Consider the following 21,079-nt stretch of genomic DNA (forward strand, 5'->3'; position numbering starts at 1 on the left):
GTTTTCCAAATTTGCTGGCATACTGAGTGCAGCACTTTCACAGCATCATCTTTCAGGATTTGAAATAGCTCAACCTCTACTAGCTTTGTTTGCAGTGATACTTCCTAAGGCCCACTTGACTTTACATTCCCAGGATGTCTGGCTCTAGGTGAGTGATCATACCATCGGGATTATCTGGGTCATGAAGATCTTTTTTGTACAGTTCTTCTGTGTATTCCTGCCACCTCTTCTTAATATCTTCTGCTTCTGTTAGGTCCATACCATTTCTGTCCTTTATTGAGCCCACCTTTGCATGAAATGTTCCCTCGGTATCTCTAATTTTCTTGAAAAGATCTCTAGTCTTTCCCATTCTATTGTTTTCCTCTATTTCTTTGCACTGATCACTGAGTAAGGAAGTAAGTAAAGTTACTCAGTCGTGTCTGACTCTTTGTGACCCCATGGACTGCAGCCCACCAGGCTCTTCAGGCCATGGGATTCTCCAGGCAAGAATACTGGAGTGGGTTGTCATTTCCTGAGGAAGGCTTTCTTATCTCTTCTTGCAATTCTTTGGAACTCTGCATTCAAATGGGTATAGCTTTCCTTTTCTCCTTTGTTTTTGCAGCCCTTTGTTTCACAGCTATTTTTAAGGCTTTCCCTGACAGCCATTTTGCTTTTTTGCATTCCTTTTTTTCAGGGATGGTCTTGATCACTGTCTCCTGCACAATGTCATGAACCTCTGTGCATAGTTTATCAGGCACTCTGTCTATCAGATCTAGTCCTTTAAATCTTTTTCTCACTTCCACTGTATAATCATAAGGGATTTTATTTAGGTCATACCTGAATGGTGTAGTGGTTTTCCCTACTTTCTTCAAGTTTAGTCTGAATTTGGCAATAAGGAGTTTATGATCTGAGCAAAAAGACAGGACACTGAAAGATGAACTCCCCATGTTGGTAGGTGACCAACATGCTATTGGTGATCAGTGGAGAAATAACTGCAGAAAGAATGAAGAGGCAAATCCAAAGTAAAAACAATACCCAGTTGTGGATGTGACTGGTGATAGAAGCAAGGTCTGATGCTATAAAGAGCAAAATTGCATACAAACCTGGAATGTCAGATCCATGACACAAGGCAAATTAGAAATGGTCAAACAGGAGATGGCAAGAATTAAGCATAGTAAGTGCTGAAGATGAGCAATACAGAGGCAATACTAAGTTCTTTGATAAGTATTACCTGATCAGTCTATAAGAATTACATATATTTGGGCTCCAACTAAACTATTAAGAATCAAAATTAATGGCCAAGAAGTCTGTTAATCTAAACAAATATCTCCAGCAGTCTCATTGAAAAACACTAACCAAAATGATATTTCCCAATAATGTGGAAACAAACACTTTCCTGGTTTCCTGTTAAAACTACAACAGACTGATAAATGCTGCTTTTGTACACAAAAAAACAGCTAAGTATTGCCAATTTCATAAGGTTCAGCTTCATATATTTCTTTGCCCTGTTGGATTTACTGCATCAAACTCTGTAGGAAAGAGAATGTTGTTAACAAATAAAGCAGTCCAAGAACTTTTCATGATAAAGAAAATCTCAGAAAGAAACAATTATCATCAGGAGGAAATTAAGAGCCTAGAAAACTAAAATTCCCCAAGTTATACTAGTTCCTGTCCTAGATCTGTGAGGCTGGCAAATCTCATTTCAAATCTAATCTGGAGCCTGATTTTTATTGCAACACAGCAGTGCCCACTCACTACATAGTATTTATAGGCACTTTCTCACTATACCAGCAGAGTTAAACAGTTGAAACAGAGAGCCTAAAATATTTACTATTAATACCTATCTTTTTGGGAAAGATTTGTCAAACTTCCCTTAAAGCAATATAAATAGCACAACAAAGATTTGTAAATGATAAACCAACAGAGGCCATAAAATTATGTGAAGAAGACATAATAATCCTAAACATTTATGCACCAAATACAAGTATGTCAGATAAATGGGAAACTAGTCAAATGCATAAGTATAGTCAGATATTTTAACACCTGCCTCTCAGTAATTGGTAGACAATAGAACAAAAATCTGTAACAACATGGAAGACTTAAACAACATGACAAAAACTTGATCCAATTAACACTTATATAAAAAAAAAACTGCACCAACAGAAGAATGAACACTCTTTTCAAGCAGACAGAGAAATCTAAAGAAAGTATTTAAATCATATGAAGTATATTCTCTGTCTATATTACAATGAGATCAGAAATCAATAAAAGTAGTACATTTGGAAAACCACAGAATATTTAAAAATGAAATAACACATTTCTAAATAATCCAAGGTTAAAAAAGAAATCAATAAAAAAACTTAAAAGTATTTTTTCTCACTGAAAATGAAAATATGACATTTGAAACTGCGAAATACATATCTAAAGTAGTACCTAGAAAGAAATTCATGTTACTAAATAGGTTATTTATAAAGCAAGACTTCAATCAATGACCTAAGTGTCTACTTCAACACACTAGAATAAGTACAAATTAAATCTCAAATTAAAATTAAGCTAAAGAAATAAAATACAGTATTGTAAAGTAAAATGAAATAAAAAAAGAAAATAATAAAGGTCAGAGTAGAAATCAGTGATACAGAAATAAGAAAAAAAAACAAAGAAAATCAATGAAATAAGCTGACTCTTTGAAAGGATAAAATAAATAATAAACCTCTACAAAACTGTCACTTCCCTGGTGGCTCAGATGGTAAAGGATCTCCCTGCAGTGCAGGAGTTTGATCCCTGGGTCTGAAGTTCCCCGAAGAAGGGAATTGCAACTCACTCTAGTATTCTTTCCTGGAGAATTCCATGGACAGAGGAGCCTGGTGGGCTACTGTCCATGGGGTCACAAAGAGTTGGACATGACTGAGCAACTAACACTTTTGCTAAAGAGTTAATGAGGAAAAAAGAGGATACAGATCACTAATAACTGGAATAAAATAAGAGAAGTCACCAAAGATTTATGAAAAAAATTACACCATAAACATATACAGAGATAAAATGACAACAAAATCCAACATCTATTCCTGGAATAAAAACTTGAGAATAGGAAGAAAATATTAACCTAATAAATGCCTTTAGGGTTTCTATAGCTAAGTTTGTATCTAATGATGAAAAATTGAATGTTTTCTTCCCAGGTCAAAAAAAGGCAAAGATATGCTTCTATTTTAACATTTACTAGAGGTTCAGTTAGTTCAGTAAGTTAAGAAAAAATAAATAAAAGGCATCGAGATTAAATGGAAAATGAAATGATGTCTCTGCTCTCAGACAACATGATCATCTATACAGAAAACCCTATAGACTTTACAAAAAGAAGTGCTTAAACTAGTAAGGGATTTTAGCATCATTACAGAATTGTATTGACTGTTATGTACCAGCAACAGGAACCGGGTAATTAAAATTCTTAAAAGTATATGTCAAACTAGCACTAAATAAACATAAAATATATCAGGATAAATTTGACCCCAAAACTGTGTTCGACTTGAACAGTGAAAAATTTTAAACTGGAAAATTTTAAAAAGACCCAAATAAGTGGAGCAATAAACTGTATTATTAGGTAAGATGACTGAATACTGTTAAGCGGTCAACTGCATCTAAATAGAATCAACTTAATCCAATCAGTATCTGTGATACAATAAGAAATATATATTAGGTCTTTATCCCCAGTTCCTAGCAGAGACCTAAAACCCTTTTAATCCAGGGTATTTAGGAGTGAAAGGAGTATCTTTTATTATTCACAAGAAGACTCTTTCAACAATACTTGAGTTCATGTTTGAGGAGACTCTTGGTAGGTCTCAAGATATCTTCAGGAGACTGATTGTCAGAGTAACAAACCATATCATAAAAGAAAGAGTTGGAACATTCAACCTTATCCTCTTCCTCAACATGGATGGAAAGGAGAGGTGCTGAAGAACAAGTAAACCAACAATGGTCATAGATTTAACCAGTCATACCCATGTGATGAAACCTCCATAAAAACCCCTAAACAAAAGGATTCAGAGAGCTTCCAGGTTAGTGAACACATCAAGTTGCTGGAAGAGATACACACCCAGAGAGTACCTTCTCACCCTTATCTTGCCCTACGCATCTCTTCCACCCTTATCTTGCCCTACATTGCATCCTTTATAATAAAATGGCAAACCATTAAAGCCTCAAAAGGAATTTGTGAGAACCCTTGCTTTATACCCAGTTGGTCAGAAATAGAGGAGGTCCAGGACTTGGGACTGGCATTTGAAGTTGGTGTAGCCTTGTGGAACTGAGCCCTTAACCAGTGGGGTCTGCACTAACTCTGGGCAGTGTGAGAATTAAATTCACTTTAGGACATCCAGTTGGTGTACATAGAGAACTGGAGAAATCTCTGAGGTTAAAATCCACATATTCGGTGTCAAGAATATTTGGCTGTGAGTAAACACAGTTCAAAACATCCTAGCATGCTTTGTTGTAGAAATCAACAGGCTGACTATAAAGATTACATGGAAATATGAATGACCTGCTGCTGCTGCTGCTGCTGCTGCTGCTAAGTCGCTTCAGTCATGTCTAACTCTGTGTGACCCCATAGACGGCAGCCTACCAGGCTCCCCCGTCCCTGAGATTCTCCAGGCAAGAACACTGGAGTGGGTTGCCATTTCCTTCTCCAATGCAGGAAAGTGAAAAGTGAAAGTGAAGTCGCTCAGTCGTGTCCTTTGTGACCCCATGGACTGCAGCCTACCAGGTTCCTCTGTCCATGGGATTTTCCAGGCAAGAGTACTGGAGTGGGGTGCCACTGCCTTCTCCGATGAATGACCTAGAATAGCCCAAATGACTTTGAAATATAAGCACAATATTAGAAGATTTACACTACCTGAATTCAAGACTTATTCAATGTCTATGGTAAATAAATAGTACAAGACTTGAGTTGAAACAGACAAATAGATAAATTGAACTGGTAGCAAATTAAGTAGCAAACCCACACATAATATGATTAATTTTTGAAGAAGGTACAAAGGAAATTCACTGGTGAAAGAAAAGTCATCTTAGCAATTAAGACTGTAATGCTTAGACATCCATATAAAAAAAAAAAGAAGAAACTTCAGTCCATATCTAGAACCATATGCAAAAATCATATGCTGGATCATTTGAAAACCTGAAATTATGAACTAAAACCTTTAAAATTAAATACAGAAGAAAATATTTTTGATTTGGGGTTAGGTTAAGACTTCTTAGATGTAACATCAAAAGAATTACCCATAGGAAAAAAAATGATGAATTGGATTTGTATGCCATTTAAAATTTCTGCTTTTGGAAATACATTAGAAGAAAAGAAAAGTCACAGACTATGATAAAGTATTTGAGCACATATCTGAAGAAAGATTTATATCTAGAATATGTAAAAAAACAAACAAACTGAAAATTCAATTATGAGAAAACAATAACAACAATTAGGGACAAATGTCACTTTCCTGGTTAATATCTTATAATAGCACCCAATTTCAGGTCAGGCAATGTAGCAGACAAGGTCATTCTATTCAACAACAACAAACCATTTCTCGATCAGATTGTGACATGCAACAGAAAGTACATTTTATATGACAAGTGGTGATAACCAGTTTAGTGGCTGGGCAGAGAAGAAGCTCCAAAGCACTTTCCAAAGCCAAACTTGTACTAAAAAAAAGTCATGGTCACTGTTTGGTGGTGTGCTGCTGATCTGATCCCCCGTAGCTTTCTGAATCCCGGAGAAACAATTACATCTGAGAAATGCTCAACAAATCCATGCTGCTACTGCTAAGTCGCTTCAGTCATGTTGGACGCTGTGCAACCCATAGACGGCAGCCTACCAGGAGAATCCCTGGGATTCTCCAGGCAGGAACACTGGAGTGGGTTGCCACTACAATGCATGACGGTGAAAAGTGAAAGTGAAGTCGCTCAATCATGTAAACTCTTAGCAACTCCATGGACTGCAGCCCACCAGGTTCCTCCGTCCATAGGGTTTTCCAGGCAAGAGCACTGGAGTGGGGTGCAATTGCCTTCTCTGAAGCAAATCTATGAGATGCACCCAAATCTGCAACTGCTGCAGTGGGCATTAGTCAACAGAAAGGGCAAATTATTCTCCATGACAACACCTGACTGCACATCACACAACTAACACTTCAAAAGTTGAACTAATCGAGCTTCGAAGTTTTGCCTCCTCCATACCTGACTTCCCATCAACTGACTACTACTTCTTCAAGCATCTAGAAAACTTTTTGCAGGGAAAATACTTCCAGAACCAGCAGGAGGCAGAAAATGCTTTCCAAGAGTTTGTCGAATCCTGAAACATGGATTTTTACACTACAGGAATAAACCAACTTATTTTGCACTGGCAAAAATGTGTTGATCGCATAATGGTTCCTATTTTGATTAATAAAGATGTGCTTGAGCCTAGTTATAACGATTAAAATTCACGGTCCGTAACCACAATTATGTTTGCACCAACCTAATACATTTAATAGATGAGAAAAATAAACCACAGAGAGGTTAAAGACATTCCACAGTAACACAGCTAAGTGACAAAGCCAGGGATAATGGAGCCTCTTTGATTCTGGATCACATGCTTGTAACTACTCTTATGAGTCTTAACTTGCTTTTCCCTTAAATTCTAAATTTGAATAAAATGGAAAAAAAAAAGACTCATATACACATGAAAGCCAAATTATTCTTAAAGAACAATTCAGGTATTATTTTTATTAAAGTTACTTACTTCAAATTTCAAAAGACATCTCAAGAAATATGATTTGGAAAATATCTGTGAGATGCCATTTAAACACTTTATATGCTTTTATCTAATGATCATATCGCTATTAAGTACTATTTCATCACACTGAATTGCTTTCAGTCCAGTTCAGTTCAGTCATCCTTTAAATGTCCCATGGTAGTCTTGAGTGCTCTTCACTACATAGTTCTCATGGAAACATTTCTGGTGATATTCCACTGATGAACATGCAATGTGTTTCCATGTATTTAGGTTATTTTTAATTTCTTTCAGCAATGTTTTGCAGTTTTAGCTTACAAGTCTTTCTTCTGCTTGGTTAATTATATTTTTTTATAAAAATGTCTCCAAGACAGTTTACTCTTTAAACTGCTCTTGCAAACTGTAAATAGGCGAACTCACTGTTAAAGATTCAATGGATTAAAGGATCCCCAAGAAAAGACTCAATAAGTCTGTGATGGTCCTGTATATGCTTTCATTTAGGACCAAATGGTTTGAGAAAAAGAGAACACTGGGATTTCTTCAAACTGGTTTCATAAACGAAGCTATCTCTAATCATAAGATGAGAGAAACATAGACAGACAGGAAGCATGAACATATTTAACATATTAAATCTAGAACATGGGTCTCTAAAGTAACTAGGGATTTGCATCTAACAAATGGAGCCAATTGTAACCATATAAAATGTCCAAAGACTTGTCATCCTGAACTGTGACTGTTTCCTACCCTGAATGACCCAGGACTCCCAAATTTTTACAGAGAGGGAGCAGGGTGAGAAATTCTATAATCTCCAATACTCACATTAGGTATAGCCAAAAAAGAAAAAATACTAAAAATTTAGACCCTATAGGATTCATAAAGAACAATGGACAAGAAACCCTGGCCTTAAACCTTGAAATGTGAATCATGGTAAATTAAAAAGCAAATCAAACCCCCAAAGCAGAGATACTTACTGAATCTATTCATTGAGATTTTAGAATTGCTACATAGTAATGATAGCTATGCATCTCTGATTCATCTTTCCTTCTGAGAGCATTCACAGTATATACTCTGCCCTTTATCTCACTACTATATACTAGATCTATTGGCAGTAAACAACATATATTTTAGTTTCTAGTTCTTCAGGTCAAAAGGAACTATATATCTAGACCTGATGATGTAGAGACTACAGCACATCATTTCCCACCAATCACTCAAATATCCTGGACTTCTGAGCATAAGACTATCATTTACCAACAGCCAGACATCTGGGACTGTGATGTCAAGTGTGCCTTAGGAAGCATCACTGCAAACAAAGGTAGTGGAGCTGATGGAATTCCAGCTAAGCTAATAAAAGTCCTAAGAGATGATGCTATTAAAATGATGCACTCAATATGCCAACAAATATGGAAGACTCAGCAGTGGCCAGAGGACTGGAAAAAGGTCAGTTTTCATTTCAATCCCAGAGAAGGGCAATGCCAAACAATGTTCAAATTATCATACAATTGCTGTCATTTCACATGCTAGCAAAATAATACTTGAAAAACTTCAAGCTAGGCTTCAACAATACATGAACCAAGGACTTCCAGATGTACAAGCTGGATTTAGAAAAGGCAGAGAAACCAGAGATCAAATTGCTAACATCCGTTGGACCGTAGAAAAAGTAAGGGAATTCTAGAAAAACATCTACTTCTGCTTCATTGACTACACTAAAGTCTTTGACTGTGTGGATCACAACAAACTGAAAAATTCTTAAAGAGATGGAAATATCAGATCACCTTACCTGCCTCCTAAGAAGCATGTATGCAGGTCATGCAACAACTGTTAGAACTGGACATGGAACAACAGACAGGTTCAAAATCGGGAAAGGGCAACACCAAGTCTGTATACTGTCTCCCTGCTTATTTAACTTATATGCAGAGTACATCATGCAAAATGCTGAGCTGGATGAAGCACAAGTTGGAATAAAGATTGCTGGGAGAAATATCAATGACCTCAGATATGCAGATGATACTACTTTAATGACAGAAAGTGAAGAGAAACTAAAAAGCCTCTTGATGAAAGTGAAAGAAGAAAGTGAAAAAGCTGACTTAACATTCAAAAAACAAAGATCATGGCATCCGGTCCCATCACTTCATGGCAAACAGATAAGAAATTAAGGGAAACAGTGACAAACTTTATTTTCTTGGCCTCCAAAATCAAAGCAGATGGTGACTGCAGCCATGATATTAAAAGATGATTGATCCTTAGAAGAAAAGTTATGACCACCCTAGACAGCATATTAAAAAGCAGAGATATCACTTTGCCAACAAAGGTCCATATAGTCAAAGCTATAGTTTTTCCAGTAGTCATGTACAGACGGTGAGAGGTGGACCATAAAGAAGGCCAAGCACCAAAGAATTGATGCTTTCAAATTGTAATACTGGAGAATTCTCTTGAAAGTCCCTTGGACAGCAAGGAGATCAAACCAGTCAATCCTAAAGGAAATCAGTCCTGCATATTCAGTGGAAGGACTAATTGATGCTGAAGCTGAAGCTCCAATACTTTGACTACCTGATAGGAAGATCTGCCTCACTGAAAAAAACCCTGATGCTGGGAAAGATTCAGAATAAGAAGAGAATTGGGTGACAGAGGATGAGATGGTTGGATGTCATCACTGACTAAATGGATATGAGTTTGAGCAAACTCCAGGAGATAGCGATGGACAGGTAAGGAAGTCTGGCATGCTGCAGTCCATGGGATCACAAGGAGTCAGACACAACTGAGCAATTGAACAACAACAACAATATCTGGATAGAAGCTTCATATTTTCTCCCATGTGGGCAGGTTAAGAAATTTTACCTGAGAGATGAAGGCTGGAACTATCTGGCAACCCAAAGAGCAGACCATAGTATACCAGTGCTGCTTATCAAAGATTTTCTGCCCTTTCCCTCTCCCTACTCCAGATTTAGAGTAGGGTTTCACTCCCTGACCCCAAGATAACTGCGGGCACTGCAGATACAAGTTGGGAGTAGAAGTGTCATTTCCAGTCCAGAATGCTGAAACACCAGTAGGAAATTTGACTGAATTTCTTTGATCTGAGGTGTTTTTTTTTTAACTCTACCAGGTAACAAGTAACATTCCACAACTGAACTGTTTTATCAGACTAGTTTCCATCATGAGGACATCGTGACACTGAGCCCTCAAAGCAGCCTCAGTGTATACACAGAATTGGCTAAGACATAAATCTTCACTGTCTGAAGTCAGGGAGTTTAAGGCATAACATGCGCTGGCCTGGCTAATACATGCCTTATGCTGTTTCACGGTTCTGTAACCTCCTCTTCTCTGTGACTTTTCTGTACATTTATACAGACATATCCTTCTTATCTCTGACAACCTGGTATTCTACCAGTCAAGAGAATGTAATTGTTTTCTATCAAATTTATAAAATTTGCCGTGCATTTCCTATTCCAAACCACTTATTAAAATGACTCTGAAAATACTGAACCAAGCTTACCCAATCTTGGGGACTAAGTGGCATGTTTATAAATCTTCATTTAAATTCTAGATCTAAATTTTCTATTAGTATATTTTCTTCCTGTAATATGAAATCGGTCTTTTACATAAGGTTGATTTTATTTTCACCTATCAAGCTTCACATTATTCAAAAGTGTAGCTGGGAACTTCTTGCACATATTATTTATACTGTGACACATACATACAGGCTTTTCAATTGACTATTTCATGTAAATGTACTTATCATGTCTGCAATGCTTTCTAAGACAATAATCAAGAAGAAACAAAAAAAATCACGAGAAAATATCAAAATAGAAATAATATAAGCAATTAAAGGTAAATCAAACACAAATAAGTACTTAAATTAAAATATTATTTATAAATCTTACACCACAAATTATTTCACATGCCATAATACATTTACAGTCATCTCTTTTGCTTTTGCTATTTGATAAATAATATGATACTCCAGAAATCAGTATAAGAATTATCATTAATTTGGGGACTATTCACATATTTTAGGCCTTTAGTCCTATTTTTAGTCTATCATAAAATTCCCAAATTTTAACACTGATTTTACATCAGCAGATTTTTTTTCTCCAAAATACATCAAGGAAAGTAAATGGCATGAAAGTGAATAAACAGTTATAGAGCTCTCAGGGGAAGAGAGTCAGAAGAAAAGTATAAATATATAATGGATGTGCAACTTTATTACCTGAGTATTTAACAACTCTTCACACTTGTGTGCTTGTTTCTCAATTGCAGAAATGTACTGCTTTTCAATAGCTTCTACTTGTTGCTTAACTGAAGACTGTAGTAGTGCCTAAAAACAAGCAAAAATGTTATTTGGATCACAAACAAAACTTGGAATCTACTATTGGCATGATAAATTTTTTTGACAGATGTACATGTCTGAAATATGATCTTCTGCATTACAAAATAAACATTTGTGAATATTAAAGCACATTCACATATAAGACTACTTTAAGCTTTTGGTTTTAGGTTTTCCTATTGCCAAGACTACAGTTTTTTGGCTCAGATTTTCCTTCTACACACCTTCTCTTTAAAAAGGCCAAGTCATAGAAGATGATAAAGAGAGTGAGCAGTTCTGTTAAATATAAATTCAGTTTAGCAAAGACCACACAGGATGAGAAGCATATGAAAGCTGCTGAAGAAAAAAAGAAAAGAGAAAAAAAAAAAAAAAAAAACCAGACATATTTCACTGGCTGACAAAACTCCACATCCTCTCGGCACACTGTAATATCCCATGGGCCAAGCATGATCTTCAAGACCACAAGTCAAGTAAAAGCAGATGGAAACTCTGAGCAGTTTCAATCATGAAAAAAACTGCCCCCTAGGAAGTGCACACCCCTAATGTGAAAAGGTGTAAGGCAAAGTGTGGATGGCAGAATCTCAAGGCAGTATTCATAAGAAGTAATAAAACTTGGGAGACTAGACAAACGCAAGTGGACAGTGTAAACACTGGAACCTCAGTCACTTAAATATAAAGATGTTAACACTGTTCTAAGGGAAGCCAAATCAGCATTGGAAGACGTTCCGCCCACTTACTTCCGTATTGGCGACGCTTAGAATATTATCATCTTTCCTTTTTTTAAAGGCATTATACATTATAGTTAATGTGCTCTCAATATTATCTTACATGCTATTTATAAATCCTGAATCATTCTAAAATATTCACTTCACCATACGCATAAGAACTCCAGCAAATATTCTATTTTTGAAGGTCTATCTGGATAATAAACTACTCATAATCAAAATAGTAAGTTGAAACAGACACATGTCTTATAGAAAACAGACCTTTGGCACATTTACCAAGAAAAGAAAAATATGCCAAATCTCTTAAATAATCTCTGTTTTGAAAATAGACTTACTTGGTTGGAAACAACATGCATTAAGAGGCTAAATAAATATGCATGTATTTTTAAAAACTGAGACAAAAATATTTTTGAAACCTCTGGATAAGTCTCAAATCTTCATATAATTAACTTTCTCTTGCAAATGTTAAACTGTCTCATGATGCTTCTACTCCTATAATTCAACAGTCATCACTCTGAAGCTGCAGAATTACCAGTAAGTTGGTAAAGGAAAATAAAGTTCTGACGGCAATTTCACCAACATAAAAAGAACTGCTTAACAGCACTGCTTAAGGTTTTCATTTATATATTATGTCTTCTAAAGAATCCATAATGATAATTTACGAAAACAATTAAAATTTAAACTGGCTAGATAATGTAAAGCTCCTATTTACCTTTGGTACAATATAATACTATTTTTGGACTTCAGAAAATTTAAAGGTTGGTAGATTTATGGCCAGTTCTCTTGGGTTACATTCATGGCATCTTTTGTAGATAGAAAAAAGTCATTCTCTGGGGGGACTTGGGTTATGGCAGAACTGTTATGCTTAATGGAAAGGATTGTTTTCATTTCCATATTTGCTATGATACCAAATAATCCCAGTTTTAATATCAAGATGTTATTTTTTAGTAAATTATATCCTTTAGAGTGACAGGTAAATTAATGAAATAAAATAATACTTCCTCATCATAATTAAGAAACACAAATGAACAGTACTTTCTCCTTCGGTGATTAATCTGTAAACTACATACTCATTTTCTACCAAACTTTAAGGAAGTAAGCACCATAGGATAATGAATCATGTAAATGCTAAACTGTAATTATGGAACATGGAAAAAAGCTTGCACAAATGACCAGTTTTCACATAGTTCAAGCCTCTCAGCCCCATTCAGTTACTTAAATGTATCCCTTTATAAAAAGGACATTAAGGTAGATAACAGGAACAGAAAGATTTAAAGAGTCGGTCCTCACTGAGTTCATTCTACTGTTGAAGAGAAACATTCTCTAGAAAACAGAAGGTGCAAGGTGCTTATCAGAGACAGAAAAGATGCCCAAGGCCTGCCTGTAAGGCTGACTGCTATTCACAGAGAACATTAAATAAAGAAGACTAGCTGGAATTAAGAGTGGAGGCAGACAGAATGGCAGAAAATATAGAAAAGTAGGCAGGTGCCATATACTAAAAATCTTTGTATTGCCATAACAAGATTTTTTTTTTTTTAAGTGGGCCTATAATACTGAACACAGAGTCGGACACAACTGAGCAACTGAACTGAACTGAACTGATGATACTGAACTTTCTAGTTGTGCATTCCAGTCCCCTATAATGAAAAGGACATCTTGTTGGGGGGTTAGTCCTCAAAGGTCTTGTAGGTCCTCATAGAACTGTTCAACTTCAGCTTCTTCACCATTAACTGGTCAGGGCATAGACCTGGACTACCGTGATACTGAATGGTTTGCCTTGGAAATGAACAGAGATCATACTGTCATTTTTGAGACTGCATCCAAGTACTGCATTTCAGACTCTTTTGTTGATTATGATGGCTACTCCATTTCTTCTAAGGGATTCCTGCCCACAGTAGTAGATATAATGGTCATCTGAGTTAAATTCACCCATTCCAGTCCATCTTAGTTTGCTGACTCCTAGAAGGTAGACATTCACTCTTGCCATCTCCTGTTTGACCATTTCCAATGTGCCTTGTTTCATGGATTTAACATTCCAGGTTCCTATGCAGTATCGCTCTTTACAGCATCAGACCTTGCTTCTATCACCAGTCACATCCACAACTGGGTTTGTTTTCGCTTTGGCTCCATCCCTTCATTCTTTCTGGAGTTATTTCTCCACTGATCTCCAGTAGGATATTGGGCACCTACTGACCTGGGGAGTTCATCTTTCAATATCCGATCTTTTTGATTTTTCATACTGTTTATGGGGTTCTCAAGGAAAGAATACTGAAGTGTTTTGCCATTACGTTCTCCAGTGGACCACATTCTGTTAGACCTCTCCAACATGACCCGTCCGTCTTGGGTGACCCCACACAGCATGGCTAATGCAAAAGGAGGAGGTCAAGAAACACCTGGAGTAACAGGCAACTTTGGCCTTGGAGTATAGAATGAAGCAGGGCAAAGGTGAACAGAGTTTTGCCAAGAGAATGCACTGGTCATAGCAAACACCCACTTGCAACAACACAAGAGAATACTCTACACATGGACATCACCAAATGGTCAACACTGAAATCAGACTGATTATATTCTTTGCAGCCAAAGATGGAGAAGGTCTATACAGTCAGCAAAAACAAGACCGGGAGCTGACTGTGGCTCAGATCATGAACTCCTTATCGCCTGTTTTAGACTTAAATTGAAAGTAGGGAAAACCACTAGACCATTCAGGTATGACCTAATCAAATCCCTTATGATTATACAGCAGATGTGACAAATAGATTTGGGGGACTAGATCTGATAGAGTGCCTGATGAACTATGGACAGAGGTTTTTGACATTGTATAGGAGACATGGATCAAGACCATTCCCAAGAAAAGGAAATGCAAAAAAGCAATGTGGCTGTCTGAGCAAGCCTTACAAATAGATGTGAAAAGACGAGAAGCAAAGGAGAAAAGGAGAAAAGGAAAGATGAACCCATTTGAAAGCAAGGAGAGATAAGATGCCTTCCTCAGTGATCAGTGCAAAGAAATAGAGAAAAACAATAGAAAGGGAAAGACTAGAGATCTCTTCAAGAAAATTAGAGATACCAAGGGAATACTTCATGCAAAGATGGGCTCAATAAAGGACAGAAATAGTATGGACATAACAGAAGCAGAAGATATTAAGAAGAGGTGACAAGAATACACTGAAAAACTGTATGAAAAAGATCTTCATGACCCAGATAATCCCAATGGTGTGATCACTCACTTAGGGCCAGACATTCTGGAATGTGAAGTCAAGTGGGCCTTAGGAAGTATCACTACAAACAAAACTAGTGGAGGAGATGGAATTCCACTTGAGCTATTTCAAATCCTGAAAGATGAAGTCGTGAAAGTGCTAGATTCAATATGTCAGCAAATTTGGAAAACTGAGCAGTGGCCACAGGACTGGAAAAGGTCAGTTTTCATTCCAATCCCAAAGAAAGGCAATGCCAAAGAATGATCAAACTACCACACAATTGCACTCATCTCACACACTAGTGAAGTAATGCTCAAAATTCTCCAAGCCAGGCTTCAGCAATACATGAACCGTGAACTTGCAGATGTTCAAGCTGGTTTTAGAAAAGGCAGAAGAACCAGAGATCAAATTGCCAACGTTCAGTGGATCATCGAAAAAGCAAGAGAGTTCCAGAAAAACATCTATTTCTGCTTTATTGACTATGCCAAAGCCTCTGACTGTGTGAATCACAATAAACTGTGGAAAATTCTAAAAGAGATGGAAATACCAGACCACCTGACCTGCCTCTTGAGAAACCTATATGCATGTCAGGAAGCAACAGTTAGAACTGGAGATGGAACAACAGACTGGTTCTAAATAGGAAAAGGAGTATGTCAAGGCTGTATACTGTCACCCTGCTTATTCAACTTAGATGCAGAGTACATTATGAGAAAGGCTGGGCTGGAAGAAGCACAAGCTAGAATCAAGACTCCCAGGAGAAATATCAATAACCTCAGATACGCAGATGACATCACCCTTGTGGCAGAAAGTGAAGAACTAAAGAGCCTCTTGATGAAGCAAAAGGAAGTGAAAAAGTTGGCTTAAAGCTCAACATTCAGAAAACGAAGACCATGGCATCCGGTCTCATCACTTCACGGCAAATAGATTGGGAAACAGTGGAAACAGTGGCAGACTTTATTTTTGGGGGTTCCAAAATCACTGCAGATGGTAACTGCAGCCTTTAAATTAAAAGATGCTTACTCCTTGTAAGTAAAGTTATGACCAACCTAGATAGCATATTTAAAGGCAGAGACATTACTTTGCCAACAAAGGCCGATCTAGTCAAGGCTATGGTTTTTCCAGTAGTCATGTATGGATGTGAGAGTCGTACTATAAAGAAAGCTGAGCCCTGAAGAATTGATGCTTTTGAACTGTAGTGTTGGAGGACTCTTGAGAGTCCCTTGGAATGCAAGGAGATCCAATCAGTCCATCCTAAAGGAGATCGGTCCTGGGTGTTCATTGGAAGGACTGATGTTGAAGCTGAAGTTCCAATACTTTGGCCACCTGATGCGAAGAGCTGACTCATTGGAAAAGACCCTGATGCTGGAAAAGATTGAAAGTAGGAGGAGAAGGGGACGACAGAGGATGAGATTGTTGGATGTCATCACCGACTCAATGGACATGAGTTTGGGTAAACTCTCTGAGTTGGTGATGGACAGAGAGGCCTGGTGTGCTACAGTTCATTGGGTCACAAAGAGCTGGACACGGCTGAGTGACTGAACTGACTGACTGATAATGCTGTACAGTGGAATTATTATTGTCACTGTCCAAACAAAGGATGTGCTGTCCGAAAACAATCCTTAGAAGTAGAATATTAATCATTGTGGAATACATAATAATAAACAATGGTTTATTATACAAGGTTAATCTACAAGGTTTTATAGCTAATTCTATCATTATATAACTGGATATTTATTCTCCTGTGTAATATACTATAATATTTGTGTTTCAACTTCCTGTGCAGTTATGTTCAAAAATGCACATTAGTCTTAATATTTTCCTTTAATTGTTTTTTTCCTTTGTAATAGGCTCTAGAGATATCAAAGACACAAGTAACCCTTCCCTTGGGTTTAAATAACACTACAAAAATGATTCATGAAAGAATTACTTCCTTTATCAGCTATTTTAAACTCCTCTAAACACAAATAAAAGCACTAAGATTTTCATTATGTGTAGAGGCAGAAAAACAAAGATGCACACAAACATTCTATAAAGAAAAAAATGATACCAAAAGCAGGGAATATTTTGCTAATTTTCAACATGTTTAGGTTTTAGCTTCAGTCCTACGAGATCCTCTGTATCATCCTAGCAGACAGGAAAACTACTGACCACACTTCTTCAAGAATAATTTTAAAGGTGTCAACAAGATCATAGATTTCTTTAAAACAGGAACTATGTCACATTTATATTCAGCTTTGCATATCACACAGAGGTTTTTACAGTTATTTGTACATAACATACACATGCAATAGCTGTTTGGGGAGTGGCATTCCTTATACTGAGATTAATGTTTTAAAAATCATAGTTTTAATGATACCAATATTCATTAGAAAGTTCACTAAGTTTCAAATTATAACTACCAAGTTCAGTTACCAACTCTGTTGCTGAATACATTTAATACATAAGAGAGATCTGAATTTTTTTTTATTATTTTAGATTAGAAATATTTATTCTTTCTACTCCACAAGTATAAATTTTGAATAAACAAAATAGAGCATGTGAAGGATGATAAACTCCTTGAAAAAAAAGTATGTTATAAATTCTTTAACAATTAGACTAGAAAATAATGATATTAAGTCAAAAACTTTGCTACACCAACCAATACCCATAAGCAGTAGACAGACTGTTTTTAATGGAACTGAGTACACTCTGGAATTTAAGTGAGTGGAGAAGTTACAGCTCAAGTGGACTCCTGCAAACCAAACTACAATCCATTGTACCAACAAATCCACAGAATTTCTCTTTTCCCTAGAAACAGCCCAGTTCTTACAGATCTCATTCCAGGCTCATCAAATTTAATTACTTGTCCAGATTTTCAGAGTAGATGTGTCTAGAGAACCAGATGGTTTCCAATGTTGGCATTTAGCACATAACCTTAGGAGAATACTTCATAGCTAATTTTAGGCAATAGTTAATTAATCAAAATTACTTTAAAAGTCAATCCTCTAAGTCATAATTTATAAACAGGAATAAGCTAGAGGCAAAACACAAAATAAATATCCCTTGTAAAAATTAAGCCCTAGGAAACAGGAATCTGTAGTTAATTCATTGATGTATCCATTTTACCTACAATAGTACCTAACAGAAGACAAATAACTATTGAAGGAACTGAAGAAGTGAATCATGATTTCAGTATATCCAATTTGTATTATTTGCCAATTCATAGAAAAACTATTAAAACACTGATGATAAATATGTCTGTATTTATATTCTTAGTTTAGCTTTTGGACTGCAGTAGTACACATAAATAAACTGGTGTAAAGGGTCATTTGAAATCAAATACAATTTTACTTTTCTTAGGAAACTATTACAGTTTGCTTTTTTTTTTTTAATTTTTTAATACCACAAACATTTTGTATTGGAGTATAGCCAATTAATGTTGTGGCGATTTCAGGTGAACAGTGAAGTGACTTAGCCAGACAGTTTGCTTTTTTAAAATCTATTTCAGATCTTTCCCAATTTAACTAAAAATAAAATAAGAAAATTGACATGGCAACCCACTCCAGTATTTCTTGCCTGGAGAATCCCATGGACAAAGGAGCCTGGTGGGGTACTGTGCACAGGGTTGCAAAGAGTTAGACATAACTGAAAGGACTTAGCACACACAGCATATAGCTGTTTTTCACAGTAGGCTTCACAGTTGGGGTAAGTGATAAAGAACTCGCCTGCCAATACAGGAGACATAAGAGATGGGGATTAGATTACTGAGTCAGGAAGGTCCCCTAGAGTAGAAAATGGCAACCCACTGCAAGACAATGGAGTCTGGCTGGTGCAGTCTACAGGGGTACAAAGAATTGGATATAACTGAAGTGACTTAGCATCCATACAGTTGTTTACAGTATTCCTTAATTATTATTATTTTTTTTTTTTTGGTAAGGTAAGTACTGATATGCTCTCTTTCGTTCCTGATTTTCTACTTCGAGTCTTTCCTCTGCTTTAGTTGATCAGTTGGTCTAAAGGTATGCTCATTTTGTTTGTGTTTTCAAAGAATTAACTATTGGTTTTGTTCATTTTCTCCCTTGCTTTTCCACTGTATAATTTACTTATTCTACCTGACGTTTTGCTTGCTTTTTACTTTAGTTTGTTGTTTTTCTGAACTTTTAATATGGATAACTAAGTTATTGATTTGCTGTTTTTTCCTTTTTCCTATAGACATTTATACTTAAAAAATTGCCTCTGATTTCAAATTTATTTAAGGTACACCTGAGATCTCTTACTCCCAGTCACTTTATACAGGAGGTTCCTACACAGCTGCTCTTTAAGGACCTATTTCTTTCTGAACCAAAGTGATTCACCTTTTTTGCACAGGGTCTGGTCAAGAGTTAGCAAGATTTCTGGTATATGATAACCAAACAAAACTGTGTATGTTTTTACAAAATACTGTTAATTATATATGCCAAAGAATGTTCAAATTACTATACAACTGCTCTCATTTCACATGCCAGAAAGATTATATTCAAAATCCTTCAAGCCAGGCTTCAGCAGTACATGAACCAAGAACTTCCAGATGTACAAGTTGGATTTAGAAAAGGCAGCGGAACCAGAGACTGTCAATATATGCTGGATCATAGAAAAATCAAGGGAATTCAAAAAACATCTACGTCTGCTTCGTTGACTATGTTAAATCCTTTGATTGTGTGATCACAACAAACTGTGGAATATACTTAATGAGCTGGGAATACCAGAACACATTACCTGCCTCCTGAGAAACCTGTGTGCAGGTCAAGAAGCAACAGTTAGAACTGGACATGGAACAACACTGGTTCAAAACTGGGAAAGGAGTACATTGAGGCTTTATATTGTCCCCCTGCTTATTTGACTTATATGCAGAGTACATCATGCAAAATGCCAGGGTGAATCAATCACAAGCTGGAATCAAGATTGCCTGGAGAAATATCAATAACCTCAGATATGGAGATGACACCACTTTAATGGCAGAAAGTGAAGAGGAACTAAAGAGGCTCTTGATGATGGTGAAAGAGGAGAGTGAAAAAGCTGGCTTAAAACTCAGAATCAAAAAATGAAGACTGTGGCATGAGGTTCCCATCACATCATGGCAAATAGATGAGGAAACAATGGAAACAGTGACAGATTTTATTTTCTTGGGCCCCAAAATCACTGCACATGGTGACTGTGGCCATGAAATTAAAAGATGCTTGCTCCTTGGAAAAACAGCTACAATAAACCCAGATTGTATTAAAAAACAGATACATCATTTTGCCGACAAAGGTTCCTAGAGTCAAAGCTATGTTTTTTCTAGTAGTCGTGTATGGATATGAGACTTGGACCACAAAAAAAGGCTGAGCACCAAAGAATTGATGATTTCCAACTGTGGTGCCACAGAAAACTCTTCAAAGTCCCTTAGACATCAAGGAGATCAAACCAGTCAATCCTAAAGGAAATCAGCCCGGAATATTCATTGGAAGGACTGATGCTGAAGCTTGAATCTCCAATTCTTTGGCCACCTGATGTGAAGACCTGACTCAATGGAACAGATCCTAATGCTGGAAAGATTGAAGGCAAGAGGAGAAGCGGTGACAGTGGATGGGATAGTTGGATGGCCTCACAGACTCAAAGGACACGAGTTTGAGCAATTCCCGGAAGATAGTGAAGGACAGGGAAGCAAGGCATGTTGTAGTTCATGGGGTCGCAAAGAGGTGAACACTACTTAGGGACTGAAACAACAACAACCGATATTCACATATACTTGGTTTGTACATTGGAAAGAAAAACTAATCAGGTAGTAAACAGAAAATCTTTAGTAAACTCTGCATGTTTTGGTATTGTTTTAGGAATGTTTTTTAATACCTGTTTCTTGGGTTGGGTTGGGCTTCCCAGGTGGCATAGTGGTAAAGAATCCCCCTGCCATTGCAGGAGATACAAGATATACAGGTTTGATCCCTGGGGCAGGAAGATGCCCTGCAGAAGGAAATTGCAACCCACTCCAGTATTCTTGCCTGGGAAATCCCATGGACAGAGGAGCCTGGTGGGCTGCAGTCCATGGGGTCACAAAGAATTGGACATGACTTAGCAACTGAACTTGTTGACTTAGCATAGTCAACTGCTTTATTGA

General features: G+C 36.8%; 1 protein-coding gene across 4 annotated transcripts in view; it reads right to left on the reverse strand.

Annotated features, from left to right (window-relative positions):
* Positions 1–21,079, reverse strand: part of CCDC91 (coiled-coil domain containing 91) — a 412,799-nt gene that overhangs the window by 148,750 nt on the left and 242,970 nt on the right. For all 4 annotated transcript variants that reach the window (XM_018048369.1, XM_018048367.1, XM_018048366.1 and 1 more), the window contains one exon: positions 10,932–11,039. In XM_018048369.1, coding sequence (XP_017903858.1) covers positions 10,932–11,039 — 108 coding nt within the window. The remainder of the gene's footprint in view (positions 1–10,931; positions 11,040–21,079) is intronic.

Source organism: Capra hircus, chromosome 5, assembly GCF_001704415.2.
Source record: "Capra hircus breed San Clemente chromosome 5, ASM170441v1, whole genome shotgun sequence".
NCBI classification, from domain to species: domain Eukaryota; kingdom Metazoa; phylum Chordata; class Mammalia; order Artiodactyla; family Bovidae; genus Capra; species Capra hircus.